Below are 27,692 nucleotides of genomic sequence, written 5' to 3' on the forward strand. Positions count from 1 at the left end.
AATTGTTTGAAGATTAATTGATTTAGGTGCACATCCATAACAGCTTAAGTAAAACACGTTTAATCTTAACAGTTATCATCTGACCAACAATTCGTAAGGTAGAAAAAATCTGCATTAATTCCATACATCACTGACAACACAACTTGGACTTAAAAGAGTTAAGTTTAATTAAAAATTGGAAAACTGTGTAGTCACAAGAAGTTGTTACTCAGTTGTATAAGGCTGCACCAGCCACAGTTTTTACACACCATTGAATACGCAAACTAAGACAGTGCCACACTTACAAATTGACCTGACTGAAATGATAATCGACTCCAGTTATTGCATATAAAAGTCTTTTGATTAACCTTCAGCTACTCAGCAATTTAAGGAAATTACTGACAGTGTACAGAATCCATACAGCACAGTCATCTCAAGGCCCAAGAGATTAGTTCCCTACAGTCCATCGACATCATGTTGTGTCCTCTGAACCATCATCCTCGCATGGTTGCAGCTGATGATCCACATCAGAGCTCGCAGCACATTCAAAATGTCCTGTTTCCCAGAGCAAACTCCCAGACAAGCTCTGTCGACCCCACCACATGACAAAGATAAGCAGCGTACTTCACCACTGTGTGTACATTGCATTGGTGTGGCGTTTAAATTGTCATGGAGTTGTGACTTCTCATCATGGTTCAGTCCCTATGTGAGCCATTGTAAGCAACGTCAATGACAGAACGACATGCTGCAATTGTCTCCTGCCTGCAGCCTGTTCCACCGAACTGTGGAGGTTCCCAAAACTGACAAACAGAAATTGACGGATGACAGTCTGCAATGACTATCTCACCTCCTTTGCTGTACCAAGGCTGTGCTGCCTGCCAAAGATCTGGAAACTGCAAAGTTTCTTGTAGAAGACATCATTTTGAAGCATGAAGCACCCTGTATGATTATCTCTGATCATGGAAAAGTTTTCGATTTGTGACTAGTACCAGAAATAGTTTCATATTGCAACATTACCAACAACAAGACAATTGCCTACCTTACACAGACAAATAACCTTACAGAACACTTTAGTAAGTTTTTAGCAGATATTCTCTTGATGTAAAACAGAGACTCAGATACAATACAGCCTGTCATAACATTTGCATACACCACAACAGACCAGGCACTACAGGCTTCACACCATTCTCTGTGCTCCACAGTCGCCGGGCCACTGGCTTGAGTATGGAACTGGGCAACCAGAAGAGTTTGGTGTGGAATAAAATAGTTTGGCATGGAATAAAATATATTTAAGAGTAATGTTTACTCACCCATAGGCAATATTCTTATTCATTCTTCATTACTAGATGGGCGTACTGTTAGTGAAAGGATGAATGGCCTTTCAGACCATGATGCACAAATTTTAACACTAAAAGCTTATATATAATAACAGACTATGTAGAAAAGCTAATTCAGTGGCAATAGAGAGTCTTTAAAACCTCTTTAAGGAACAAGAGCCAGGATGTTTATAGTGCCGATAACATAGATGACTAATATAATGCTTTCCTTGATACATTTCTCATGCTCTTTGGAAGTTGCTTTCCATTAGAATGTTCTAAACAGGATACTACCAAGGTGGCTCACTAGTGGGATGAGGATATAATATAGAACAAAGTGGGAATTATATCAAAATATTAGTAGTAGTGACAATCAAGATATAGCAGTCATTACAAACAGTATTGTAAGGTGCTTAAAAATGTTATTAAGAGGGCAAAGAGTGTGTGGTACACAAATATAATAGCTAATTCACAGAATAAAATTAAAACTGTATTGTCAGTCATAAAGGAAGTGTTTGGTCAGCAGCAGAAGGTCATTGATATAAAATCAGTTCATAGTAAAAATATTTCTGTTACTGATAAGTCAGTCAGATATATATATATATATATATATATATATATATATATGTATTTGATGAGACTTACCCAACAAAAGCGCTGGCAGGTCGATAGACACACAAATAAACACAAACATACACACAAAACTCTAGCTTTCGCAACCAATGGTTGTATGTGTGGATAGATATGTGTGTGTGTGCGAGTGTAAACCTGTCCTTTTTTCCCCCTAAGGTAAGTCTTTCCGCTCCCGGGATTGGAATGACTCCTTACCCTCTCCCTTAAAACCCAATCCTTTTGTCTTTCCTTCTCCTTCCCTCTTTCCTGACGAGGCAACCATTGGTTGCGAAAGCTAGAGTTTTGTGTGTATGTTTGTGTTTATTTGTGTGTCTATCGACCTGCCAGCGCTTTTGTTGGGTAAGTCTCATCATCTTTCTTTTAAATATATTTTCCCACGTGGAATGTTTCCCTCTATTATATTCATATATATATATATGGTTATAATAGAAGGAAACATTCCATGAAGGAAAAACATATGTCTGCTTGTGTCTGTATATGTGTGGATGGATATGTGTGTGTGTGCGAGTGTATACCCGTCCTTTTTTCCCCATAAGGTAAGTCTTTCCGCTCCCGGGACTGGAATGACTCCTTACCCTCTCCCTTAAAACCCACATCCTTTCGTCTTTCCCTCTCCTTCCCTCTTTCCTGATGAGGCAACAGTTTGTTGCGAAAGCTTGAATTTTGTGTGTATGTTTGTGTGTCTGTCGACCTGCCAGCACTTTCATTTGGTAAGTCACATCATCTTTGTTTTTAGGTATATATATATATATATATATATATATATATATATATATATATATATATATATATATATATATATATATGCCTTTACAAATGTCTGCTTGTGTCTGTGTATGTGTGGATGGATATGTGTGTGTGTGCGAGTGTATACCTGTCCTTTTTTCCCCCTAAGGTAAGTCTTTCCGCACCCGGGATTGGAATGACTCCTTACCCTCTCCCTTAAAACCCATATCCTTTTGTCTTTCCCTCTTTCCTGACGAGGCAACCGTTGGTTGCGAAAGCTTGGATTTTGTGTGTATGTTTGTGTTTGTTTGTGTGTCTGTCGACCTGCCAGCACTTTCATTTGGTAAGTCACATCATCTTTGTTTTTATATATATATATATATATATATATATATATATATATATATATATACCTAAAAACAAAGATGATGTGACTTACCAAATGAAAGTGCTGGCAGGTCGACAGACACACAAACGAACACAAACATACACACAAAATCCAAGCTTTCGCAACAAACTGTTGCCTCATCAGGAAAGAGGGAAGGAGAGGGAAAGACGAAAGGATGTGGGTTTTAAGGGAGAGGGTAAGGAGTCATTCCAGTCCCGGGAGCGGAAAGACTTACCTTACAGTATTTAACATCACTTTCTGAGCATTGCTGGTGAATTAAATAAAAACTTAGTTTCTACAGGGGACCATATAACTCTCTTGGAAAATGCCTTTCCAAGACAAGTTTGAAATACTCCTCTGTGATACTGACAAGGGGGAGTTTGAGTCAATAATTAAATCACTGAAGACTAAGCTCTCTCGGTGGAGTACTTAACAGAATATTAAAGTACTGTGCTGCATATGTTAGCCCTGTAGTTAACCATATCTGTAATTTTTCCTTTAAGAATGATCAGTTTCCTGAACAATTAAAGTACTCAGTAGTAAAGCCACTTTATAAAAAGGAAGAAAGGGATAATGTAGACAATTTTTTAACTGTTTCTGTGCCATCAGTTTTCTTGCTTAGGTTATTGAAAAGGCTATGTGTGTAAGGATAATTGATCATTTTATTTCACATAATTTGCTGTCAAATGTACAGTTTGGTTTTAGAAGTGGTTTAACAACTCTCTTTTCTTTGTGAGGTACTGGATGGATTAAACAAAAGGGTTCAAAAGCTAGGCATAGTTTTTGATTTAACTAAGATGTTTAACTGTGTTGCTCACAAAATATTGCTCCAGAAGTTGGACAATATGGTATACTGGGAGTGGCTCCCAGTTGGTTCACCTCTTACTTTAGCAACAGACAGCAAAAGGTCATTATACTAAGTGTTGAGAATGGCTATGATGTGGGGTCTGAGTGGGGCATGGTCAAATGGGGGGTGCCCTAGGGGTCGGTGCTGAGGCCACTCCTATTCCTTATTTATATAAATAATATGCCCTCCAGTATTACAGGTGATTCTAAAATATTTCTGTTTGCTGAGCTTGGTGATATCAAGTCAAATCAAATCAAATTTTATTGTCGTTAAACAACTTAGCATTGTAATAGACAGCGTCAAAAAATACAAGAAGAGGTACCAAAACACAATACAATTTGTACATACAGGTGTTTTTAAAGGTACCAATTAGTTTTTAAAAAATATACAGAAAAGAAAAGTATTTACAGTTATACATCTCCTTGGATCAAATTTGTCACAGAATATGATACCGCCTATATTTTCACTACATGCTATAATCATCATTCATTCTGGAGGCGACTCAAGTTTTCTTCGAATTCCAGAATGTTGTAGGTTGTATTCAGAATCAGCCAATTTTTTAGTTTCTTCCCTAGTTGCTCTACTGGCATTTCCCTCAGTGTTATAGGCAGTTTGTTGAATAGCTTAATCCTCATGTAGTTTTGGCAGTTTTGGGTTTTCTTTAGCCTTACCTGGGGCGTGTCAATGTAATCTTTATTTCTTGTGAATGTACCTCCCCCCTTACTGTGAAGTTACTCTGGTTTTCTTTGATGTCTATGAGACAGTGGTATATGAATACTGCAGAGAGAGTCATTATTTTCAGCTCCCTGAATACTGGTCTGCATGATTCATTGTCGGGTAAGCCCTTTATGCCCCTAACTGCCCTCTTCTGCTACTTAAAAACTTCCTGAGCCCCTGAAGAGTTCCCCCAAAGTATTATGCCATAGACCAGGTGCGAGTGGAAAAAGGCATAGTATGCCTCCAACATTTGGCTCTTACTGACACAAGTCCGAAGTTAGCGCAGTAAAAAAATTACTCTGGACAGTTTCTTGCATAGTTGTTGCGTATGTTCGCCCCATTTCAAATTCGGGTCTAAATAAATTCCTAGCAGTTTGACAGATGTGTTTACTGTCCCTTCTGGTTTAAATTTACTCAAATGAAAACATATAGTCTCTGTTTTATTGCCATTTTAGACCAATTTATTGCTTTGCAACCATGTGGTGGAGTTCTCTACCATGTCTGTAGTTTTGTACTGTAAAGTTTCCAGATTTCCGTCTGATGTTATTAAGGTGATGTCGTCAGCATATAGAATTGATTTGTCTGGCAAGTTATGTGGGAGGTCATTGACATACACTAGAAAGAGAAATGGGCCAATTACTGATCCTTGAATAACTCCGGTTTCAATTTTGAGTATGTCTGATAGTTGGCTCTCAATTATGACCATTTGTTGTCTGTTATATAACTGTGAGCCCTTTATTCCATATAGTTTTAACTTGGAAAATAAGATCTCATGGGAAATAGTGTCGAAAGCCTTACTGAGGTCTAAGAGTATAATACAAGTAATTAAATGTAGCTCGAAATAGGTAACAATCTCATTGATAATATTGTCTACGGCTTTAATGGTTGATTTACCTGTCTGAAATCCAAACTGAGCATTGTTAAATAAATTGTTTGTTTCAAAGTACTTCAATAGTTGTGTTTTCATGCAATATTCAATGACTTTTTATAAAATAGGGACAATCGAAACTGGTCTGTAGTTATTTGGACAGTCTCTGTCCCCTTTCTTGTGGATTGGAACTGTGATAGTCATTTTTAAACAGTCTTGAAAGATTCCCTCCTCAAGAATGCAATTTATCAGATAAGTTAACGTTAACAATATTGTGTCTGAGATTTGTTTCAATATCACATTAGAGAGAACGTAATAATCCTCGGTTTTGGTGTTACTCAATTTTGCAATTATTTTAGACACTTCCCTAGATGTGACTTGTTTCCAACTAAAATTTAATCCCCTAGTTCTATCTGTGGTATAGTTGCTCACTCTATGTTTGTATGTTAACTCGAGATTGTCAGTGGGAGTAATATTTTTAACACTATTTACAAAGAACTCATTAAGTATGTTGGGTGCAATAGGTACTGATTCCTTTCTTACTTTTCTTCCTAATTCTTAATTTATAACTGCCCAGGCATCTTTACACTTATTTTTAGAATTATTGATAAAATTTTCATTGGCTCTTATCTTGGCTGCTTTTATTTCCCTTCTATAGACTTGTTTTGTGCTGGTATACCTATCTTTATCTGCCTGGTTTCCCTGTTTGGCTTTTTTATGAAGGATGATTGTAACCTCCCTAAGGGCTGCAAGTTTTGGAGTGAAACATTTGCAGCTCTGTTTCCTTTTCAAGTTATTTTGGTTATTTAGTACCTTTGTTATCTTTGGACAGTATTTATTAATATTGAAGCTAAGTGTTGACAAAAAGTTTGTAAAGGCCTCATTTACATTCTTACAGTTTAAAACATTATTCTCCCAGTCCATCTCCCCTAAAATTAATCTCAATTTTTCTATGTTCCTTTCCCCGAACATTCTGAACGTTTTCTGTTCCCTTTTATAACGCTCAGTTCTTGTCATTGGAAATTTAGTCCAGATCCCACTGTGGTCAGAGATGAGTGGATCTTCAACTCCATATGAAAATGAATTTCTATCTATGTTGGTGAAAATATTAGCTAGGCAAGACTTGTTGGTTGGTCATTAATCAGATGGAAGTTGTATGATCTTAAAATATTACATAATTCGGTCTTAGCATTTGACTGGGTTAAGACATCAATATTAATGTCCCCTAGATAAATTATTTTGAAATTCTTGTATTTCTGTAGGTGCTGTGTCAGTTGTTCCCAGTGGGTTATAAATACATTTATGTCTGCATCTGGGGTTTGGTAGAGTGAGATCAGAATCAGCTTAATTCATGAGAAAAGGACACCTGCTACTTCAAATGACTGTTCTAAGCAGAAAGTTCCTAGATTTAATAACTGATGGTCTAGATGATTATTACTTCTTAGAAAAATTGAGGCACCTCCATGACCAAGTCTCTGTCTGTAAAAACCTGTTTTTAATTCAAACCCAGATGGAACATAGAGAGTTCCTTCAACCTCTGAGAGCCAGTGCTCATTAATACATAGAATATCACATGGAAAATCTTCCAGAAAATTCTCTAGCTCATGTATTTTGTTTCTCAGACACTGTACATTGATATGAAAAACACTTAAAATATCCTTCTCAATAGAAAAGTTCCATAATTTCTGCTTGTATTCCTGAGTATTATGTGCTAGGGGCCTTGCTTTATAATTACTTTGTGAGGCATTCTCAGTGCAGTTGTTATGGGTACATATTTCTAATCTAAAAAAGTATTAATTTCCTGACTGACTGAGCTCGAATCATATTCTAATGGCAACATATTACTAATATCCTTATGCTTAGATAGTACAATTTTACAAATTTCATCACTCAATAATCTTTTTCCTGGCTGGTTTAAATGAAGTCCATGTCTGGTGTGCATTCCCCTTTCAAGATTAGAAATATCTACAACCTGAACGTTTTTGAAGTGCTTACTGACCTTTAATATGTTAAAGTTTGTTGTTTTCACTGCTGAATTTACACAAGAATTTTCCATCAAGTCGTGGCGATGTGGTATATTTATGACAATTACATTAGGGTGAGTGAGTGAAGACAATGAATCTTTCTATGAGTTTTTCACTTTTTCCCCTTTGCTTCTGTAAATGTCATTTGCACCACTGATAATCACCACAAAATCATTTGATGATAGTTGTTCACACTCACGTTTCAAGTCCTTTGTAACTTCAGCTATATGGGCACCTGGCTTGACCATCAATGAAACTTCTATTTCCGAATTCCTGCTGTGAATCTCTGCCGCTACCCTTCGTCCATGACTGTCTGCATAAATAAGTGCCTTCCCTAGCTTGATCTTCTTTCTCCTTTTTTCACTAACTGCCTTCTGTTGCATCGGTGTGTAGTCGTCTGTAGTTTCTGCATTTTCCTGAAGAACTTTGAAGGAATTTGAGAGCGGAATTTCCGCTGTTACGTCTGTCACTGCTACTTTAAGCCTAGTATTTCGCTTACTAGCACCTTTCACAACACTTGCCTAAGATATTTCTTCTCCTACTTCTTGTTATTCCCTCAGTTTCTTATTCTCTTCCATCAGCTTAGTTATGTCCTCTTTTAGCAGTCTTATTATTTTGTCTGTAAAGTCTGTTTCCTTCTTGAAGTAATCATAGTCATTGCTTGTAGGCACATGTGGCTCAGCACAACAACAACACTTTTAAGTTTCTTCTGGAATATCATGTTCACTTACATTGAAGCATTTCAGGAAGTGATACCATTCGTCACAATAATCACACAGTATTCCATTTTTCACTACTCTAGAACATTTTCTGCACTTTACATCGATCAGAACTCTTGAAAATCGGGAGCTCGACTCACGTACATGTAACCGCTCTGGCGCCATGACAATATCAATTGGACGCTAAATTGGAGATGAATTAGCAGACGAATTAGCGTACAATATTACTATAAAGGATGTTGTATGCAACACTGGCACTGTTTCAAATAGTGCAGTTCAGGACATAAGTTCATGGCTTGTAGAAAATAAACTAATACTAAATCATAGTAAGACTCAGTTTTTACAATTTGTGACACACAATTCAACAAAACCCAGCATTTTGATTTCACAGAATGGGCATATGATTAGTGAAACTGAACAGTTCAACTTTCTAGGTTTTCAGATAGATAGAAAACTGTCATGGAAAGCCCATATTCAGGATCTTGTTCAAAGACTTAATGCTGCCATTTTTACTATTTGAACGGTATTTGAAGTATGTGATAATTTTACAGCAAATGTAGTGTACTTTGCTTATTTTCATTATTTCATATATGGTATTACGTTTTGGAGCATCTCTTCTCATTCTCAAAGGATAGTTTTGGCTCAGAAACGAGCGGTTTGGGCAATATATGGTGTAAGTTTGCGAAGCTATTTTCACCCCTGTTCTTTAGTTTGGGCATTCTGACATTGTCCTCTCAATATATGTATATACTTTACTGTCGTTTCTTGTTGCCTTACCCCAAGAAGTGGCAGGTTTCACTCAGTTAATACTAGGCAGAAATCCAATTTGTATTTGGATTGCATTTCCTTGACTCTTGTACAGAAAGGTGTGCAGTATATTGTTGCATCTATTTTCAATAAGCTACCACAAGAATTCAAAGATGCTAGCAGTAATCCACACACTTTCAAATTGAAAATGAAAAGTTTCCCCTCATGTGTCACTCCTTCTATTCTGTCAAGCAGTTCCTTGAAAAATTAAGCTAGTTCCTGTGCTATATTGTTGACTGTGCTTACATAAACTTATGGCTTGTCCTTTTTTGGGTTCATAAACATTTTATTTTATCCATTGTTACTCTTATGTTGTAATTTCATGTACTGACATATTGCATGGCCTTGGAGATTGGCTCCTCAATCTGGTCCTATGGAACTAGACGTGTAAAATAAATAAAAAATAAGAAAGGCTGAGAGCATTACAGTGTTAAACACAGGCCAGTGAGATACAGGCCAGGAGATGTGGTATGAATTTTTCATCTGTGTGGAAAGTGGGACTATCCGAAAATTTTGTGAAGTGGTACTTTGGGTTGCTTGTCAGATGTCACATATGAACTCAAGAATTATGACCCTTCATCAAGAAAACAAAAGTGCAGAGAGATTGTGCATGTCTCCTGTGTGAAGCCATATTACACTCCAGATTTACTGATTGACAGTGGGAGGTTCAACGAAACTGAAGACTCACTCGATAGTCACAAAGCTTCAGCTAGAGGGGCTATCTTTGCTGCTCATCACAGTGGATAGGTTGTAATAATGTGACCAGAATGTGATGAACCACCAGCACCAATATCAGAGTACCATTGACAAGATCTAAATACAAAGTACTATAGTCAGCTCCAATGAAAAACTCGGAAACAGTAGCTCGCTTTTTCTATTCGAAAGAGAGCAATGCCCAAGCTGTTGTGCATGCAGTACGATGTAATGGTTAGCATCAATAGTTAACATGCTGCAGGTTGACAGTTAAAATCTGACCACAAGCAGTTATTTATTAATTTTGATTTATCATTTCTGGAAGCTTCTTCAAATATCTTACATTTGTGATGTTTATATATCTGGAATATTTGATGTTTGTATTATGGAATATTCAGTGTTTGTGTAACTATCTGCACTCTCCGTGCAGGAGGTCAGTTCTGTTCTTGGCTATATGTAGGCATCAGTAATAAACATGCTTTCAGTTCCAAGTGTTGTATTTCATTGATGATGACCCTGCGTTCAGATTTGGACTCAACTGTGGTTTTGACATGACAACATTGATGGGTGACTTCAGGCAGAAAATATAGATCCCAAATTTTCTAACTCAGGTAAAAGAACACCTTATTAGCCACTTCTTGTATCATTTATAGAATATTGTGACCCATGAACTCATTCTGGTTCACACACTAATGCTCATATTATACAGATTTGCAAATTTTCAGTACATAGACAGCTGATAGTGTGCTGTGAGAAAGTTATTTGCAAGCTTAATTTGAAGCATTGGATAAATGCGGCAGCCAAACACTGCAACAGCAAGAGAAGTAGCTTCTTTTCTACCAGGACATACAGCAATAAGATGTAAAAGTAATTCTCACAATTGTCAATGAGAGTAGATTTACTCTATTTGTAACTGGTTGTTAATATGCTGTACAGAAGTAGCCTGCAGTGGCTGCTTCCACAAATTAATGTACAATTCAACTCATTCCATATCCCTGAGGGCTTCTCTTCGTGATACCTGTAGGTATGGAGTGTATGAATGAATGAGTGGATGAAAGAGAGGAATGTGACAAGATAGTAAATGATTTCTAATTCTGTGCTCGCACAGGAAACAGAAAAGCATACTACAACATTTATAGCATTTACTTTTGAATTCAGCAAAATTGTTAACATTTCAGGATAGTGAATAGCTGTACAACAGGAATGTTGAAAAACAATATGAGGTTGAAGGCCACTGATCTGAAATTTATGTTCACCCCACTTGAAAACTCTCATGATCTGCAGTAATAAAAGACTATGATGAGGATCTAAATATGACAAACACAGAGCGTAGTGAGACCTGAGGTTCTGTATCAACATAGATTAATAATCTTATGAGATAAATGTTGAAGAGAGAAAGTGACAATGACAGTGAAAATGACAGCATGCTGATGGAAATGATATTGATTCAAATTTGGGAGCTGAATGGCAAGTTTTGATTGAAGATTTAAAACTGAGAAAGTCAGCACATTTAAACTTACAACGAATGATTGGAGGGCACATGGAAAAGAAGTCGAGTGTGTCAACTGACAACCTTGGACGTTAAAAGATTGGACACAAGGGCAAAAATATGCTTATATATTTGGAAACCTGAGTAAAAGTAGTCCAAAGAGACCTGATAATTAAGAAAGGTAACTATTCTGCTCAAGGCAGAACAAATGCATGAGATATATGTTGTAATGGCTGCATTGTTGCATGGATGAACATATTTTTAAACATTAGAATGAGTACCATCTGAGGGTGTATATTGTAAACACTGAAGAAGAGACAGTTATGGAGTGGAAAGGGCATAGGAAGTTGGAATATATAATTAGAGACATGTCTGACAAGTGACACAATCAAGGTTTAACACACCAGGATGGGAGGGGCAAGGTAAAGTAATGTGGAGTAGTCTTCATTATGGTCAGGGCTGTATACTGTCAACAAAACACAATTCAGGTAATGGGCAGGGATAATTATGAACCTAGTTGCGAAAGGAGGCTTCATACAGCAGAAGGAGGGAGGCGGTGTGGCAGTAGAACAGTGGAAGTAAACCATGGATTGTGTGGAAAGTTGTAGGACCAAATTTTGTAATTAAAGAAGTATGTTCAAGATGGAAAACAATTGGGGAGTGGGTTGTGAACCATTTGTTAATATTGATGCCCTTTTACAAGGATTGAACTATATGAAAAAAATGTAAATTAGTTGCAAACTACAGCATGCACACACTTTATTCAGCATATAAACATCTCTGCAGATATTCGGATTTAGGTTATGACGTGTTCGATATGCCTGCCATCATTGGTGATGATGTGGCACAGATGAATATCAAAATTCTGCATGATCCATTAAAGTGTCAGAACATCGAACCTGTCGATGACCTCATGATGGCTGTTTTCAGCTCAGAAATGGTTTTGGGGTTATTGCTGTACATCTCATCTTTAATATAGCCCCACTAAAAGGAGTTGTATATGTTCAGATCCAGAATATGGTGGCCAATCAAGGCCTCTACCAGTGGCCCCTGGGTACTCCAGAGCCAGAATTCCCTTCATGCCCCATAGCCAAGTGTGCAGTTTGAACATCCTAATGCAAACCATTCAGAAGTTATGATGATTTTATTTCATGTAGTTCAATAATTGTCACCCTTTATGTGTTACACAGTGGTGAAGTTTGTCATGATCTATGGTTTGTTGTACAGGCAGACAGTTCAACATCGGTAGTTGGAAGATAGCAAAGGTCACACCCATTTATTAGAAGGGTAGCAGAGGTGTTCTATGAAACTATCATCCAGTATCATTCACACCTATTTGTTGTAGAATCTTAGAACATATTCTCAGCTCAGACTTTTTTTTTATGGATTATCTCAAACAGAATGACCACCTCCATGCCAACCACAAAAAAACTCCAGCAACACTGGTCATTTGAAAACCAACTGTCACATTACTCAACTGACAACCTGGAAGCCACTGTTAAAAACAACCTGGTGGGTGCAGTATTTCTTCATTTCCAAAAAGTACTGGACTTAGTGTCACACCAAAGGATAGTAATGAAAGTATGATTAAATGAGTACCATAAAAAATTTGTGACTAACTTGAGGATTATTTGATAGAGAGGACCCTGTATACAGGGTGGTCCATTGATAGTGACCGGGCCAAATATCTCATGAAATAAGCATCAAACGAAAAAACTACAAAGAACGAAACTCTTCTATGGTTGGCCCGCTAGATGGCACTGCCATAGGTCAAACAGATATCAACTGTGTTTTTTTTTTTTTAATAGGAACCCCCATTTTTTATTAAATATTTGTGTAGTATGTAAAGAAATATGATTGTTTTAGTTGGGCCACTTTTTTCGCTTTGTGATAAATGGTGCTGTAATAGTCACAAACGTATAAGTACCTGGTATCACATAACATTCCACCAGTGCAGACGGTATTTGCTTCGTGATACATTACCCGTGTTAAAATGGACCGTTTACCAATTGCAGAAAAGGTCGATATCATGTTGATGTATGGCTATTGTGATCAAAATGCCCAACGGGCATGTGCTATGTATGCTGCTCAGTATCCTGGACAACATCATCCAAGTGTCTGGACTGTTCGCTGAATAGTTACATTATTTAAGGAAACAGGAAGTGTTCACCTAGATGTGAAATGTCAACCATGACCTACAACAAATGATGATGCCCAAGTAGGTGTTTTAGCTGCTGTCGTGGCTAATCCGCACATCAGTAGCAGACAAATTGCACGAGAATCGGGAATCTCAAAAATGTCAGTGTTGAGAATGCTACATCAACATCGATTGCACCCGTACCATATTTCTGTGCACCAGGAATTGCATGGGAACAACTTTGAACGTCGTGTACAGTTTTTCCACTGGGCACAAGAGAAATTACAGGACAATGACAGATTTTTTGCACGTGTTCTGTTTAGCGATGAAGCATCATTCACCAACAGCAGTAACGTAAACTGGCATAATATGCACTATTGAGCAACAGAAAACCCACGATGGCTGTGACAAGTGGAACATCAGCGACCTTGGCAGGTTAATGTATGGTGCGGCATTATGGGAGGAAGGATAATTGGCCCCCATTTTATCGATGGCAATCTAAATGGTGCAATGTGTGCTGATTTCCTACGTAATGTTCTACTGATGTTACTGCATGATATTTCACTGCATGACAGAATGGCGATGTACTTCCAACATGATGGATGTCCGACACATAGCTCGCATGCGGTTGAAGCGGTATTGAATAGCATATTTCATGACAGGTGGATTGGTCGTCGAAGCACCGTACCATGGCCCACACTTTCACTGGATCTGACTTCGCCGGATTTCTTTCAGTGGGGGAAGTTGAAAGATATTTGCTATCGTGATCCACTGACAATGCCTGACAACATGCATCAGTGCATTTTCAGTGCATGTGCGAACATTACGGAAGGTGAACTACTCGCTGTTGAGAGGAATGTCATTACACGTATTGCCAAATGCATTGAGGTTGACGGACATCATTTTGAGCATTTATTGCATTAATGTGGTATTTATAGGTAATCATGCTGTAACAGCATGCATTCTCAGATATGATAAGTTCACAGAGGTACTTGTATCACATCAGAACTACCAAAATAAAATGTTCAAACGAACCTATGTTCTGTATTTTAATTTAAAAAACCTACCTGTTACCAACTGTTAATCTAAAATTGTGAGCCATATGTTTGTGTCTATTACAGTGCCATCTATTACAAAGAGGAAAAAGTGGTCCAACTAAAACATTCATATTTCTTTATGTACTACACGAATATGTAATAAAAAATGGGGGTTCCTGTTTTAAAAAAACACAGTTGATATCCGTTTGACCTATGACAGCGCTATCTAGCGGGCCAACCATAGTGCCATCTGGTTTCCCCCTTCAAGCTAGACTAGTTTCGGTCTGTGTAGTTTTTTTCATTTGATGCTTATTTCTTGAGATATTTGGCCAGGTCACGATCAGTGGACTACCCTGTATAATTTTGGATGGAGAGTCAGTTATAGAGAGATAGAAGTATCTTCGAGTATGACCCAGGAAGTGTGTTGGGACCCTTGCTTGCTGTTAATGTTTTATATTGATGACCTGGCAGACACTATCAATTCAGTAACGTTAGACATTTTGTTTATGACGCAGTTTCCTATAAAAAAAAAAGTGCTATGTGACAAAGCAGCATAAACTGCCATTCATGTCTTGATAAAATTTCATTGTGGTGCAAAGACTGGCAACTTGTAGTGAATGTTCATAAATGTGAAATTGTTTACTTCATAAAACAAAAAAGCATGGTCCATATTCTGTAACTAAAATATCACTTAGTCACTGTTGAAACAAACCAACCTATACCAATATTTGGGTGTAATTATTTGTGGGTTATAAAAATGAATGTTCATCTTCAAATTTTTGTGTCTCGTCCATTAAATTTCAGGAGTGCAGCAGCATAAACCCTATTTCTTCTTCCACAGGGCGAACCAGAACTCCACCAACAATGTTTCAAATGGTTCAAAATGAGGAAAGAATGTCTAGTAAACATGAGGTCCAAAATGCATATCTTAAGAGGTATGAGCACTTGTTTAGCTTTGAACTTATGAAACACATCTCTTGTGCTGTGAGTCCTTTGCTTTCTATGTTTTTGAAGGAGGTAGTATGGACAAAAATAGGAAAAAATTCCAGTAAATATGGGCTCTGTAATGCATGCTTAGGGAGCTATGAGCACTTGTTTAGTGGAACAGATGTGTTTCACAGTAGCAAAGATGAACAAGTGCTCATAGTTCTTAAGGTATGCACTGTAGAGCACATGCTTACTGAACCGTTTTTTCTTGTTTTGGTCCATACTACCACCTCTTTAAAGTTTCTTCGTGGAGTTCTAGTCCACCCTGTATTGAAGCTACAGCACTTGCTCCATCCTTTTAAACCCACGGACCATGCCACTGTGCAGCAACCACAGATAGAGAGACATTGATTGGCGGCAAAGATCAGTTGAGTCTATAGTGACATGGTCAGCCCATGATGAGATATCAGTGAGCTGTACTGTAGTGATGTATTTGGAAGTGTATTAAAGGAAGTGCTAGATTTCATGATTTGTGCAGGCTGTAATTGCTATACCTCTTATTTAAATTCTTTGCTAAACAAGTTTCAGCTGCTGTTTTCACCACTGAGTCCCAAAAAAATTAATCCAACACTACGACTTTGACATTTTCATACTTCATAAGGTGACCATATAAATGCACTGCTCTGCCACAGTCAATTTATTGGGCTATGAGGTACAGGTGTACCTACAATATTCTGGCCATCTAACATGGACTGTGGGTGTATCTACAATATTCTGTGCGTCTTTCATGAACTCTTGAGTCATCTGTGTGACGTGCAAAAGGCCACATGGTCAGGAAATCTTGTAAACCCCAACCTTACAGAGCATCAAGTTGTTTTTAACAGAATCCAGAAGTGCTGTTGTCTTCAGTGGAAGGTGAAAAATCAATTTGTGTTTGCTGAGGATCTGGCCTATTTTCCCATATATGGCACAAGAAGGAAGAGATTAGTGTCTAACATTCCATTGACAACTAGGTCATTAGAGATGGAGTACAAACTCAGATTAGGGAATGATGAGGAAGGAATCGGCTGTGCCCATTCAAAGGAATCATCCTGGCATTTGCCTGATGCAATTTAGCAAAATCAGTGAAAACCTAAATCAGGATGACCAAAGACAGGTCTTAACCATCTTTCTCCCAAATGCTAGTCCAGTGTGCTAATCACTGCGCCATGCCGCTCCATTTTTATGGCAGGAAAGCCATGGATTTAAATCTCTGTATGTCTTTTTTCTTGTTTGTTATGTCCACCTCAGGTTTTATTTGTAGTACCTTATGTGCTTGTTGTGGAGAACACCAGTTTATTTTGAAAACTCATGTTAAGTATAGAAGTTCATCCTGCAGTCTGTTCTCATCAGCAATTTTATGTGTTCTGTGGGGACCAAAGTTCTGAGGACATTCTTCATCCGGGACTATTTGCATATAAAATAAATCTGTGAGTTTGTTTCTAATGAAGTGCATGTGTCAAGGTGACACCATCTTTGTGATTGCTTACAAATTGCTTGTGTGTCCCATCCTAGAATATAGCTCATATATTTGGGATCCATAACAAACACAACACTGCAGAAAGGAAGTAAATCCAGGTATACAAATTAATAGAAATGTATGCAAATGAAAAGTGAAGATGAGCTACAAAAAAGCAATGAATTAATTATGTTAGTTAGGTAAAACAGAATAGCAGGCCTCCAACTTCATTTTTTGAGGATGTAACATAAGCTATGACATGGGCAAGGGCATAGAAAATAAATTAGCAAATATCAGTCAGTATGTGGAATGATAAACAAAATATTCCAGAACAAAGTACAAAAGGAAACAACATTAAAATTTTATAAAATAAATAATGGATATACCTGTTTTGTTATATGATAGTGAGTCATGGATCAAAAAAGCAAAAACAAAGCCATAAAAGTAAACTGCAAGTAGCAGAAATGAGATTTCTTAGGACTGTGAGAGGTGTTACCAGGGAAGGTTATATAAGAAATGAAGATATTAGGAGTGAACTAATTATTTATAACATTAATGGAAAGAGTGAAGAAAGTAAAACATTATGGAAATATTACCTACAAAGAATGAGCACATAGATAATCCCACATTTGCCCATGCTGTACCAGCCAAGAGGAAGAAGGGGCGTAGGAAGACCCAAAATGAGCTGGCAGTGAAAAGTGGAGATGGAATAGGCGTAAGTGCCTAAGTCTTATAGTGCAGAAGTAGAACAAGAACAAATACAACTGATTTGGAACATACTGAGTACACACAGAGAAGGACAGCACAAGTATTTGACTCACAGATGAGCATAACAAAAATGTCGCACGTTTGCAGACTATCCCGCAAAAGGGTACTTGTGAGAAATCTAGGAATATACCATCCTCCTAGTGAGTCACCCCACAGGGCCAGTAAAGACAATATTAGACTAATTAAATCACACACACACACACACACACACACACACACACAATCTGCATTTATGAAGCTATTCTGCCTGAACTCTGTATGCAGATGTAACAGGGAAAACCACAAATATTCCCACAGTGAAGACGTGTAGTATTAAGTCAGAAGTGTAAACTGAAAGGTGGAAGGAATATGTATAAAGGGGCTATACATGGGAAATTATCTTGAAGATAATGTTGCAGAAATGGAAGAGTAAGTAGATGAAGATGATATTTTTAGAAGGATTTCAGAGAGCACCGAAACACACAAGTCAAAACAAGGCCCCCAGAGTAGATGACATTCCCCCTGAATTATTGAGATTTTTGGGAGAGCCACACATATAAAAATTATTCCACATGTTATACAAGATATATTAAACCGAAATTGCCCTCAGACATCAAGAAGAATGATTGAATCCAATTCCAAAAGCTTGCAAAATACGACTCCTTTCTCCTAGCCTTGTCCTGTGTCTTCACAGGATTAGCATGTTAGTCCGGATTTAGTGACCTAAGTTTCTGAGATATCAAGGAATAATCAATTTGGTAATGGATAGAAGAAGGGGTGGTGAAGGGTAAAACTTGTAGAGGGAGATCAAGGCTTCAGTACAGTAAGCAAGTTCAAATGGATTTAAACTGCAGTAGTTATGCAGAGATGGAGGATGGATGGACAAACATTTGAAGCTGCAGCAAACCGATCTTCACACTGAAAACCAACAGTAACAACAACAACAACAACAGCAAGAATAACATCAACAACACATCTGGTTCCAAAAGTTCATAGCTGTGCAACATATTGTACAAAACAGCTTTAATGATGCTGTAGCATGTATTCAATATGAAACTATAAATGAAAGAAAGCTGTAGAGATATGTTTTATTTGGTGTAATTTCATTTGTATTATAAGAGAATATCCTCAAGCACCCAAAAGGAAGATATAGATCTGATTGAATCATTGTACAACACTAACCATATTGAAGCTGATGCAGGTAATGAATATAATTGGACACTCAGAGGTTAATGGCTGTGTATATATCAATTTGGTGTGTTGGGTCAGTAACCTTTTAATTCTATTAGTCATATGTTGTAATAAAAAATAGCTGAAATGTTATACTTGAATTTTTAAATAAAGCCTTTCTTATTTACCTAAAGGAAAGCTGTTTCCTTGCAAGAGAGAAAATGTTTCATCATTGATCATAACTAACAGCTACAAATTTTTTCTGTGAATAGTTAACATAAATTTTTAGTAAACCCATTATTGTAAGGTACTAAACAGTTAACTGTGGGTTTAATTTATTTACTTAACACAGTAACAATATAAAGCACTGAAGTAAAGGAATTTGAAAGACTTATATTCTTGCTTCTGTCATGTTTAGATACATAGCTGAGGCCATCAAAGTAATGTTGCTGAGAGCATTACATTGTTGCACTCATTTGTCTGTCTCACAAAGTTTAGCAACACATAAGTATTACTGCATTTTCCAGGATGATCTCTGGAACTTCACCACTGGTAGTGGACAATTCACATTTCTTGAAGTTAAATGAAGAAGAAGGCACATACTCCAGGAGAACAACATACATTCATCCACGCGTAGAGAGGCCAGTCAGTAAATTTGCTCTCCCTCGAGCAGAAGAGGTTAAACAAGAACCTCCAGACTGCACAAGTGACTCTGAAAATGAGAATTCATCTCCATTGTCAGCAGATAATATGTGGGACAGTAAAAAGGTGAATGAAGGCTCTGAGTTTGTCTGTGGTCACTGCAATGAAAAGTTTTCTGTTTGGAGAAATCTAGATGTTCATTTTCAAGTGTGCCATCGTTCATCCCAGATAAGCTCACGAAAGTGGTACAGTGATGGTCTGCCAGAAGACTCATATGTGCAAGTATTTCACTGTATGGTGTGTGATCGATCTTTCCTCCATACAGCACAGCACTTTATGAAACATATGAAGTCTCATGAAAGTGCTGCCACAGCACTTCTTGACCATGATTACTGCTGAAGAGTAATGCATATCAATGAAGACTGTTCATTTTGTACATTTTAGTGGCTGAAGTTAAATGTTACGCTCCCCAAGAGAGACAACGCATCACTATCACAGGAGAAATGATTTACACCATCCATTGTTCAGACTTAGGGTGGAACAGAAAAGAGCGAGCCATGCAGCAATGAAGATGTTTGTAAAGAATTCAACAGATTGTAAAATTTTCAAACACAAAGTTAAATCATACCTGTCTGACAACTTTATAGATTAATTTCTGAATCTGTAGTAACATAATTGAGTGTTTAAGAGAGGAAGACATTTAATAGTTAAGTTTTAATAACTGTATACATGCACTGTGTTGAAATCACCTAATGATAACATGTTTATAAGTTGAAACTGGCAATGATATCACTTGAATGTTCTCAACCGAAATATGTAATAAAACATTTCATAAGACAGTCACAGTTTTTTCCTCAGGCTGTATGCCTAGTCCATGTGAGCTTATGACCATAAGCAGAAATTTACAGTTTGACTAGTTACCTAAGTTTCTTGATGCTTAAGTGCTCACTCTCTCATGGGGAGAATTGAAGTTTGTAAAATAACAATGCTTTTAAAGCATTATATTTTCATATTCAATTGCAGTCATATGAACTAAAAATTGCAAAATGAAGAATTGCACACAATACTGACATTAAATTTAATGTCACAGACAAGGTATGTGGTAATACATAAAGATTATTGAGCTCTACATGACCCTCACTTTATCAGTTCAGTTCAGCAGGAAACCTTCACAAATTGGTTCAGACCCTAATAATGTCATGGCACAGAACCAAAGAGGGTAGGGGTCCACCACAAACAATCAATAATGGTTTCTTGATGGTGGTGATTAGCAAACAATCAACCAGTTATATGTCAGACACTTTCAAGGCCAGCATATTATCCAAACATATGGAGATTCTTCATGAAATGTGTCCAGATCTTGTCTTGCTGAAACTGAATAGAACTGGAAACAATTAGTCAGTAACTTTTTAGCCAAAGTCATCTAGCAGCCACTGATGCTTTGTAGACTCTCATACAAACTATGTGAAGCTGCATGAAGGAGATGGGATTGCATACTGTATTCAAGCACCAGTCTTGGCATTTGTTCACTGTCATCACAATGGCAGGAATTAACATTTATAGGGCCATTGGCCTACAACAAGCTGTAGGAGGGCTCATCTGAAACTACATTTTGCATCTCAAAGGAGTGTTCATATGGCCATGGCAATCACAAACACCAAACAGTTGTCACATACTGTTCTATGTAACCATTGCATGGACAGAGCAGTACAGTCTATTATGGCCATGTAGATAGACATCCTGAGCTGTGGTCCAGTACCTACACATCTTTGTGTACAACCCAGTTGTTTCATACATGAATCACAGTTGTAGCAACATTCCCTGTTCAGGCTGAAATATCACACTACGACAAACCAGCTTCACACAGTGACCTTCCTGTCCTTTTTCAACTGACTTACTTGGTCTGTGATATCACTGAGGCATATTGGCAGTTGCTTTCATGTTTCTTCATGGCTTAAGTGTGACATAACAGTGACTTTTCTCGTGTGACAAGAGAGGGTGCTACTGGGCTTGTGTGTACACAAGCTCTTTGCAGTTTAATTCATTTATTTCTTCATTCATGTTCTACACATTCTGTGGTCTTGGTTCAATGGGATTATTGTTTCTGGATGTTGGTTTAAAATGAGAATTAAACTTGTAAATATTATAAATTGTTATTCAAAAGTATTTTTACTATCAAGTGAATGTATATTACTTGTTTGCCTGGGCAACATTGGTTTGTAGTATAATGTGATTTAAAGATTTGTCAGACATCTAATAGGTTTCTAGTGCCATCTGTGGCTGATAGTGATAATGACCCTGAACCATCTAGCCCTGCACTGGGAAATGCCTCTCACCTTGCGAGGTCCAAGCATTTACAGAGCATGAGAGTATTGGTAGATGGGGGCTCCAACATTAAGCACATGATGGAGCCCACTAAGGAAACAGCTGCCAAGAAGGGCAAGAAATCCAGTATGTACTTTCTTCACATACCAGGAGTAGCCATCTTGCATGATGAACAGGTCCTTCTGGGTGCCATGAAGAGCACAGGGTGTAGTCAGCTGCAGATGGTGGCTGATGTTGCTTGGGATCACAAGGGTGTCTCTTTGGTTGCTGGTGGCTGTCTGAAGAAATAAAGACAGTCTGTTTTCCCCGCAAAGTGGAGGAGGAGCTCACCATTCATTCCACCATTGACAGTACCGATTGTGGACCTGTGTTACAGACACAACTGGAAGGTCTGAATCAGAGGTGCAGACAATATTTTCACTTTGTAGGCTGCAGATTCCCTGAGTTGCACCATAGGGTGGAAAGATGTTAGGATCAGTGTAATATAGATAGGGGACTGTTACACAAAGGAGACAGGTGCATTGGTAGCAGGGGCTGTGTGGAATGGTTCTTTTAGGTTACAGGGTCTCAGATAAGCATAACTGGGGATTCAGTCTCCAGGGATGGAGGTCAGACACAGATTGAGGCTAGAAGTAGAAAACATCAGTCTTATAGTTACAAATTCTCGTAGCTGTGTTGGGATATAACCACAACTTCAAGTGCCCATTGACAGCTGAAGCAAAAATTGTATAAGTACTGAAAGCTGACTAAAGATAGAGACAAGTTTCATCGAAGTTTTTAGTGTGGACCTAATATGTTCAGAAAAGATAGGCTAAATTCCGTTGTCAGTGGCATGTTTGTTGCTGTAAGAAGTAGTTTATCTTGTAGTGAAATTGAAGCACGAGTTGAAGTTATACTCAACATTTGAAATCAATTAATAAATGATTCCTTTAGGTATTTTGAGCAGGAGTTCAGGAGCTAACATGAAGTGTAAATGGTTGTGACATTGTACTAGACCTCTTAGTGACAATCAATCCTAAGCAAATAGAGAACATTCTGATGATACAAGGATTAGTGACCATGAGAGACCGAATACCATAACACCAAAACCCACCAAAACTCATAAACTAAATAAAAATATTTATTTAAAAATGCAAATAAGAATTACTGGATGCTTTCCTAAGAGACAGCCTCCATTACTTCTAAATCCATTTTGTAAATGTAGACCAGATGTGACATCTATTCAAAGAAATACATTTGACGGAAACTGATAGGATCCTGTTGTGGAAACAGTGAAAAACAAGCCAGTTTTAAAAGACGCAAAATCTCCACAGTTCTAAAAACAAAGCAAAATCTCCATGACTGTCAATGCTTTACAGAAGCTCAAAACTTAGAGCAAACTGTAATGCAAGACACTTGTAACAGTTTCCACAAACTATGTCTCAAAATCTGGCAGAACTCCAAAGAGATTCTGGTTGTATGTAAAGTATATGTGCAGCTAAAGACGATCAATGCTTTCACTGCACTCCACTAAAGCAGAGTTACTAAAGACAGTTTTCCAAAATTCCTTCAACAAAGAATAAATATTCCAGAATCCTAATCAAGAACAGTTACCAACAAGAGCTACTTATGAAGTCACTCAAGGAAAACAAGTCTTACCATTCAGATTGCGTATAAATTAGGTTCCTTTCAGAGTATTCCGATGAAATAGCTCCATTTTTAGCAGTCATATACAACTGTTCACTTGACAGAATGTCTGTAACTAAAGACTGGAAAGTTGCACAGGTCGCAACAATATACAAGGAAGGAAATAGAAGTAATGTACTGACTTAATAGATTCATATTATTGACATTGACTTGCAGCAAGGTTTTACAATGTGTACTGTGTTGCAGCATCATGTAATACTTGGAAAGAAAGTCTATTATCACATAATCAGCAGGCATTCAGAAAATATGTGTTTGTGAAACACAACTGGCTCTCTATGCACATGAAGAAAGAAATGCTATTGACAAGGGACCTCAGGTAGAGTCCATATTTCTAGATTTACTGAAGGAATTTGACACTGTTCTTCACAAGTGATTTCTGACACAATTATGTGCATGCGAAGGACTGTCTCAGCTGTGCGACTGCATTCCTAATGGATAGGAAATCATGAAACTGAAATTATGTCTGGGGTTATCCAAGAAAGCATTATAGGTACTCTTCTGCTCTTGATTTCATCATCATAATTCAGGTTACTGATTGCTGAGTGTCATAACCTCGTATCTTCATTCATTTCTTAAGTAATTAAATCTTCAGCTGGGGATTTCCATTCACAGTGATCTTCAGCTTTCTTAATATAATTTGAAGATGCAAACCGGTAATCTTCTTCATTTGATCTAACCATATTTGTACTGCTCTTCCTCATGGGCTTCTGCCTTTGATTTCACCTTGCAAGATGGTCTTTTCTAAATGATTCCTTTCTCTTCTCAAAATGTGCCCAAGGGTCTTGAAGTATATCTTTTGCTGACACATAAAGATACCATATTTACTCGAATCTAAGCCGCACTCGAATCTAAGCCGCACCTGAAAAATGAGACTCAAAATAAAGGAAAAAAAGATTTCCCGAATCTAAGCCGCACCTGAAATTTGAGACTCGAAATCCAAGGGGAGAGAAAAGTTTTAGGCCGCACCTCCAAATCGAAACAAAGTTGGTCCATTGTAATATGACACACAATTTAGGTCGAATGAATGACTATACAGCTACAGTAGTTTGGTTCGAGTCGTAAGCTTAGCAGTTAAGCTTTACCAGGTAGCCATTGCTATGCGTCAGGCGCTCCGTCCGTATTTATACGGGTACCCTTCCTTTTTCACGTGCTTCGTCTGGTTTGAATCGATTGCTTATTTTGCTTTGATCTGATAAGTGCCATTTTCTCTGTTATAGGTGTTTACGTCACTCTAAGCTGAAAATGCATCACTGTACTGTGTCATGCATTGTTTGTTGCATTCTGATAGTGCGTGTTTACGGCCTGTCGCCGCTCGCGGCATGGCTTGCTTTTGTGCCCGCTACCGCCGCTTACAACTAAAAAGAGGCGAATCGTCTCATTAGTGAAACAATGGCAAGAGACTGCTATTTGTTGTTACTTACACTGCTGCTTCCTTTGAGAATGATCAACAAGAACCAAATAATAGGCTGCATATGATATAACATGTTCTGAATGAGAGTTAGGCGAAAATTTTTCTCCGTTTGAAAATCTTTGCGGCCGCTTCTTTAGTACATCAAATTCTGCACAGAAATTAGAGTCATCTTAGATTTAAAAATGTAGTCAGTTGCCGTGCTTCATTTTTGACTGTATCACTATTAGGCATAAGAATAATACGAATATAAACATGACACTATAAGTGTATTCTTCCGCGTTTCCTGTTGTCTCACTCTAGTTTCGTAGTTTATTAGGCAGACAGGATTTAAATGAGATAGCAACAAACACGGAAGAATACATGGCAAAATGTTTATATTCATATTATTCTTATGGTGAATGGTGAAGAGAATACTGCTTGTGATTCACATTTCATCAGGTTACTATTAGCAACCATCTCTTCTCACAGGTAGGAAAAAATTCAGAACGTAGAGTTGGCTGTATTGAAAAACATCCCAAACAGTCTTGCCAGTCAGATTTTCGTAGTACATTGAAATTCTACTACATTCGAAGATGAACAATACGGAATTTGTATTTACTTCGTTGGATAATGTATGAAAATGCAGTGGTCGAAACTCGGGGCAGAGAAAAAAAAGCTCATCTTCCACATTTTTTTTTTAATTTATTTACTGGTGCACAAGTTTTGGCGCCAGTATTTATCTTTGTGCTGACAAAGCATGCCTGTGTAGCGCTACATATATTCGACGGCAGAAGTTAGTTGTGGCGACACCTACCAACATTTTTCAGAACTTCCGCTTGCTTTGCACTCGATTCTAAGCCGCAGGCGGTTTTTTGGATTACAAAAACCGGAAAAAAAGTGCGGCTTAGATTCGAGTAAATACGGTAAACTTCTTGTGATGCTAAAATCATCGATAATGAAAGCATTGGTTCTTCTTTCTGACCATGGTATGCATAACATCTTCCACCAACACCACATCTCGAAGGCATCAATTCGGCTCTTCTCATTGGGTTTTACAGTCCAGATCTTGCAGCCATACAAGAACACCAGTGATTCCATGAAGTGTTTGACATTTTGGATGCTGCAAGCTTCTGCCAGGCCATAGTGAGTTTAACCATCATGGCTCTACTCAGGATGATTTGTCGTGGTTTTTCTTTATCATACTTTTCTGTGTCATTGACCAGATACCCTGGACAAACACCATCGTATACTGTCTCCAGATCCTTTAAGTATCCTGGAAGTTGAATTTCAAATAAACCTTGGCAATTAATAATCATTAGTTGTGTTTTTGTTCATGTTTATCTCTTGACAGAAACTTAAAACTGCAGTCTTTACTCTGGAGACTATATCACTAAGGTTTTATCACTTCTTGCACTAAGAATAGTGTCATCTGCACAGCATAGGTTGTTGATTTTTCAGTCATGAATTGAAATTCCACCATCCCTGCAAACCACTATTTTTTTTGGAATCTCAAACGCATTGTTCACATGCCACAACTTGTCCCATATGACACAATCAAACGGCTTGTTTAACGTAGTAAACAAATGAAGGCAAGGACATAGTGGCGGTAGGCATTTATTAAACAACAGACCAATGAGTCAATGAGACAATTGATACTGCTTATTTCTAACAATCTTTTCTTTTACAGACCGACTAGCTGACAATCTCGACACTGCCCAGGTAGTCATTTTGTCAGTTTTCCATTAGAAACAAAACCTTATATGTACTCGCTTGGTAGACTCAGTGTCGGATGATCCTGGACAGTTTCTGTACATTGAACAAAACTGCTTTACTTGTCTACAATGTGATTTTGCAAACGTCACTCTGGCAATGCCTGTTTGTAGCTCTATATATGGTTATTGTCTTTGTCTACAGCAGTTTGCTCTTCACAGTTAAAAGCTGTTGAAAATGCTACCAGTTATCAGAGGTACCCTTAAGTTGACTCAATTGTAGGAGTGTCTTTGAAGTAAAGAATAAATGTATTATAACTTCATGCTTGATGGTGCAGTTCTTCATGCATCTCACTATTTATGTTGTCATAACTTCTGAATGGTGTTAGGTAGGTGGTTCTTACCTTAACAGTGATTGTTGTCTGACAGTAAGAAATATGTGTGCCATGTTTGTTTGAAATCGCTCCAGTAGTTTAGAAGGAGATGTGGAACATACATAAATTCATTTTTGTAATATGTATGGATTAAACAACACAAGTGCTACCTACAACTCCTCTGCAGAAAAGAAAGCACATTGAATGTAGAAACTTGTTATACAACATAGGTCTTCTACAGCAGTCCTCTCTCTAGAGACTTTTTTCACTCCCTGCAACGCTATTTGAAATCAACCAAATTAAAATGTGTGCACTATACGTACTGTTTGAAAAATCACTTGGTTGCTGGATTCATTACTTCGAACTGGCAGAAATTGGAAAACTACAGGTGGCAAATGTTTTGCATATGATCACTGCCATTAATAATGATAATAATAATAGTAATAATACAATGTAGGCCCCACCTCAGTGAAGTAGCCATTACCTAGTGTGGTCACAATAAATGTTGCATATTGATTTATTGTCTGTACTGGACGTAATAGGAAACAGAACTGGTTTTGTTCTGTCAGGTACAGTCATAAGAAAATGAAAATAAGGAAGATAAACAAATTTCCATTTGATAAGCACAAAAAATGAAGCCTTACAAAAGACTGCACTGCAACACTGCTGTATCTTTTCGCTGTCATCTTGCGTAACGCATTGTGTATGAATCAGTTGGCCCTCCTTGTAACAGGAGTCACTTTTGATTGCAGTTGGTTGTCCAGATAAGCCTGTGGGATATTGCTCCCTTCCTCAACAGCAGCATCCATGTGGTCTATGATGAGACAGGACAATGCCTAACCTC

The 27,692-nt window shown here is 37.7% G+C and overlaps 1 protein-coding gene across 4 annotated transcripts in view; it reads left to right on the forward strand.

Moving 5' to 3' along the window:
• Positions 1–27,692, forward strand: part of LOC126188299 (uncharacterized) — a 192,857-nt gene that overhangs the window by 107,770 nt on the left and 57,395 nt on the right. For 2 of the 4 annotated variants that reach the window (XM_049929886.1, XM_049929887.1), the window contains exon 5: positions 19,250–20,203. The exons of 1 other annotated variant lie outside the window; for it this stretch is intronic. In XM_049929886.1, the coding sequence (XP_049785843.1) occupies positions 19,250–19,763 (514 nt within the window). In that variant the 3' untranslated portion in view covers positions 19,764–20,203. Of the gene's footprint in view, positions 1–15,221; positions 15,316–19,249; positions 20,204–27,692 lie in introns of those variants that run through there. One more of the 4 variants, XM_049929889.1, reaches the window with a different exon arrangement.

Source organism: Schistocerca cancellata, chromosome 5, assembly GCF_023864275.1.
Source record: "Schistocerca cancellata isolate TAMUIC-IGC-003103 chromosome 5, iqSchCanc2.1, whole genome shotgun sequence".
Lineage (NCBI taxonomy): Eukaryota > Metazoa > Arthropoda > Insecta > Orthoptera > Acrididae > Schistocerca > Schistocerca cancellata.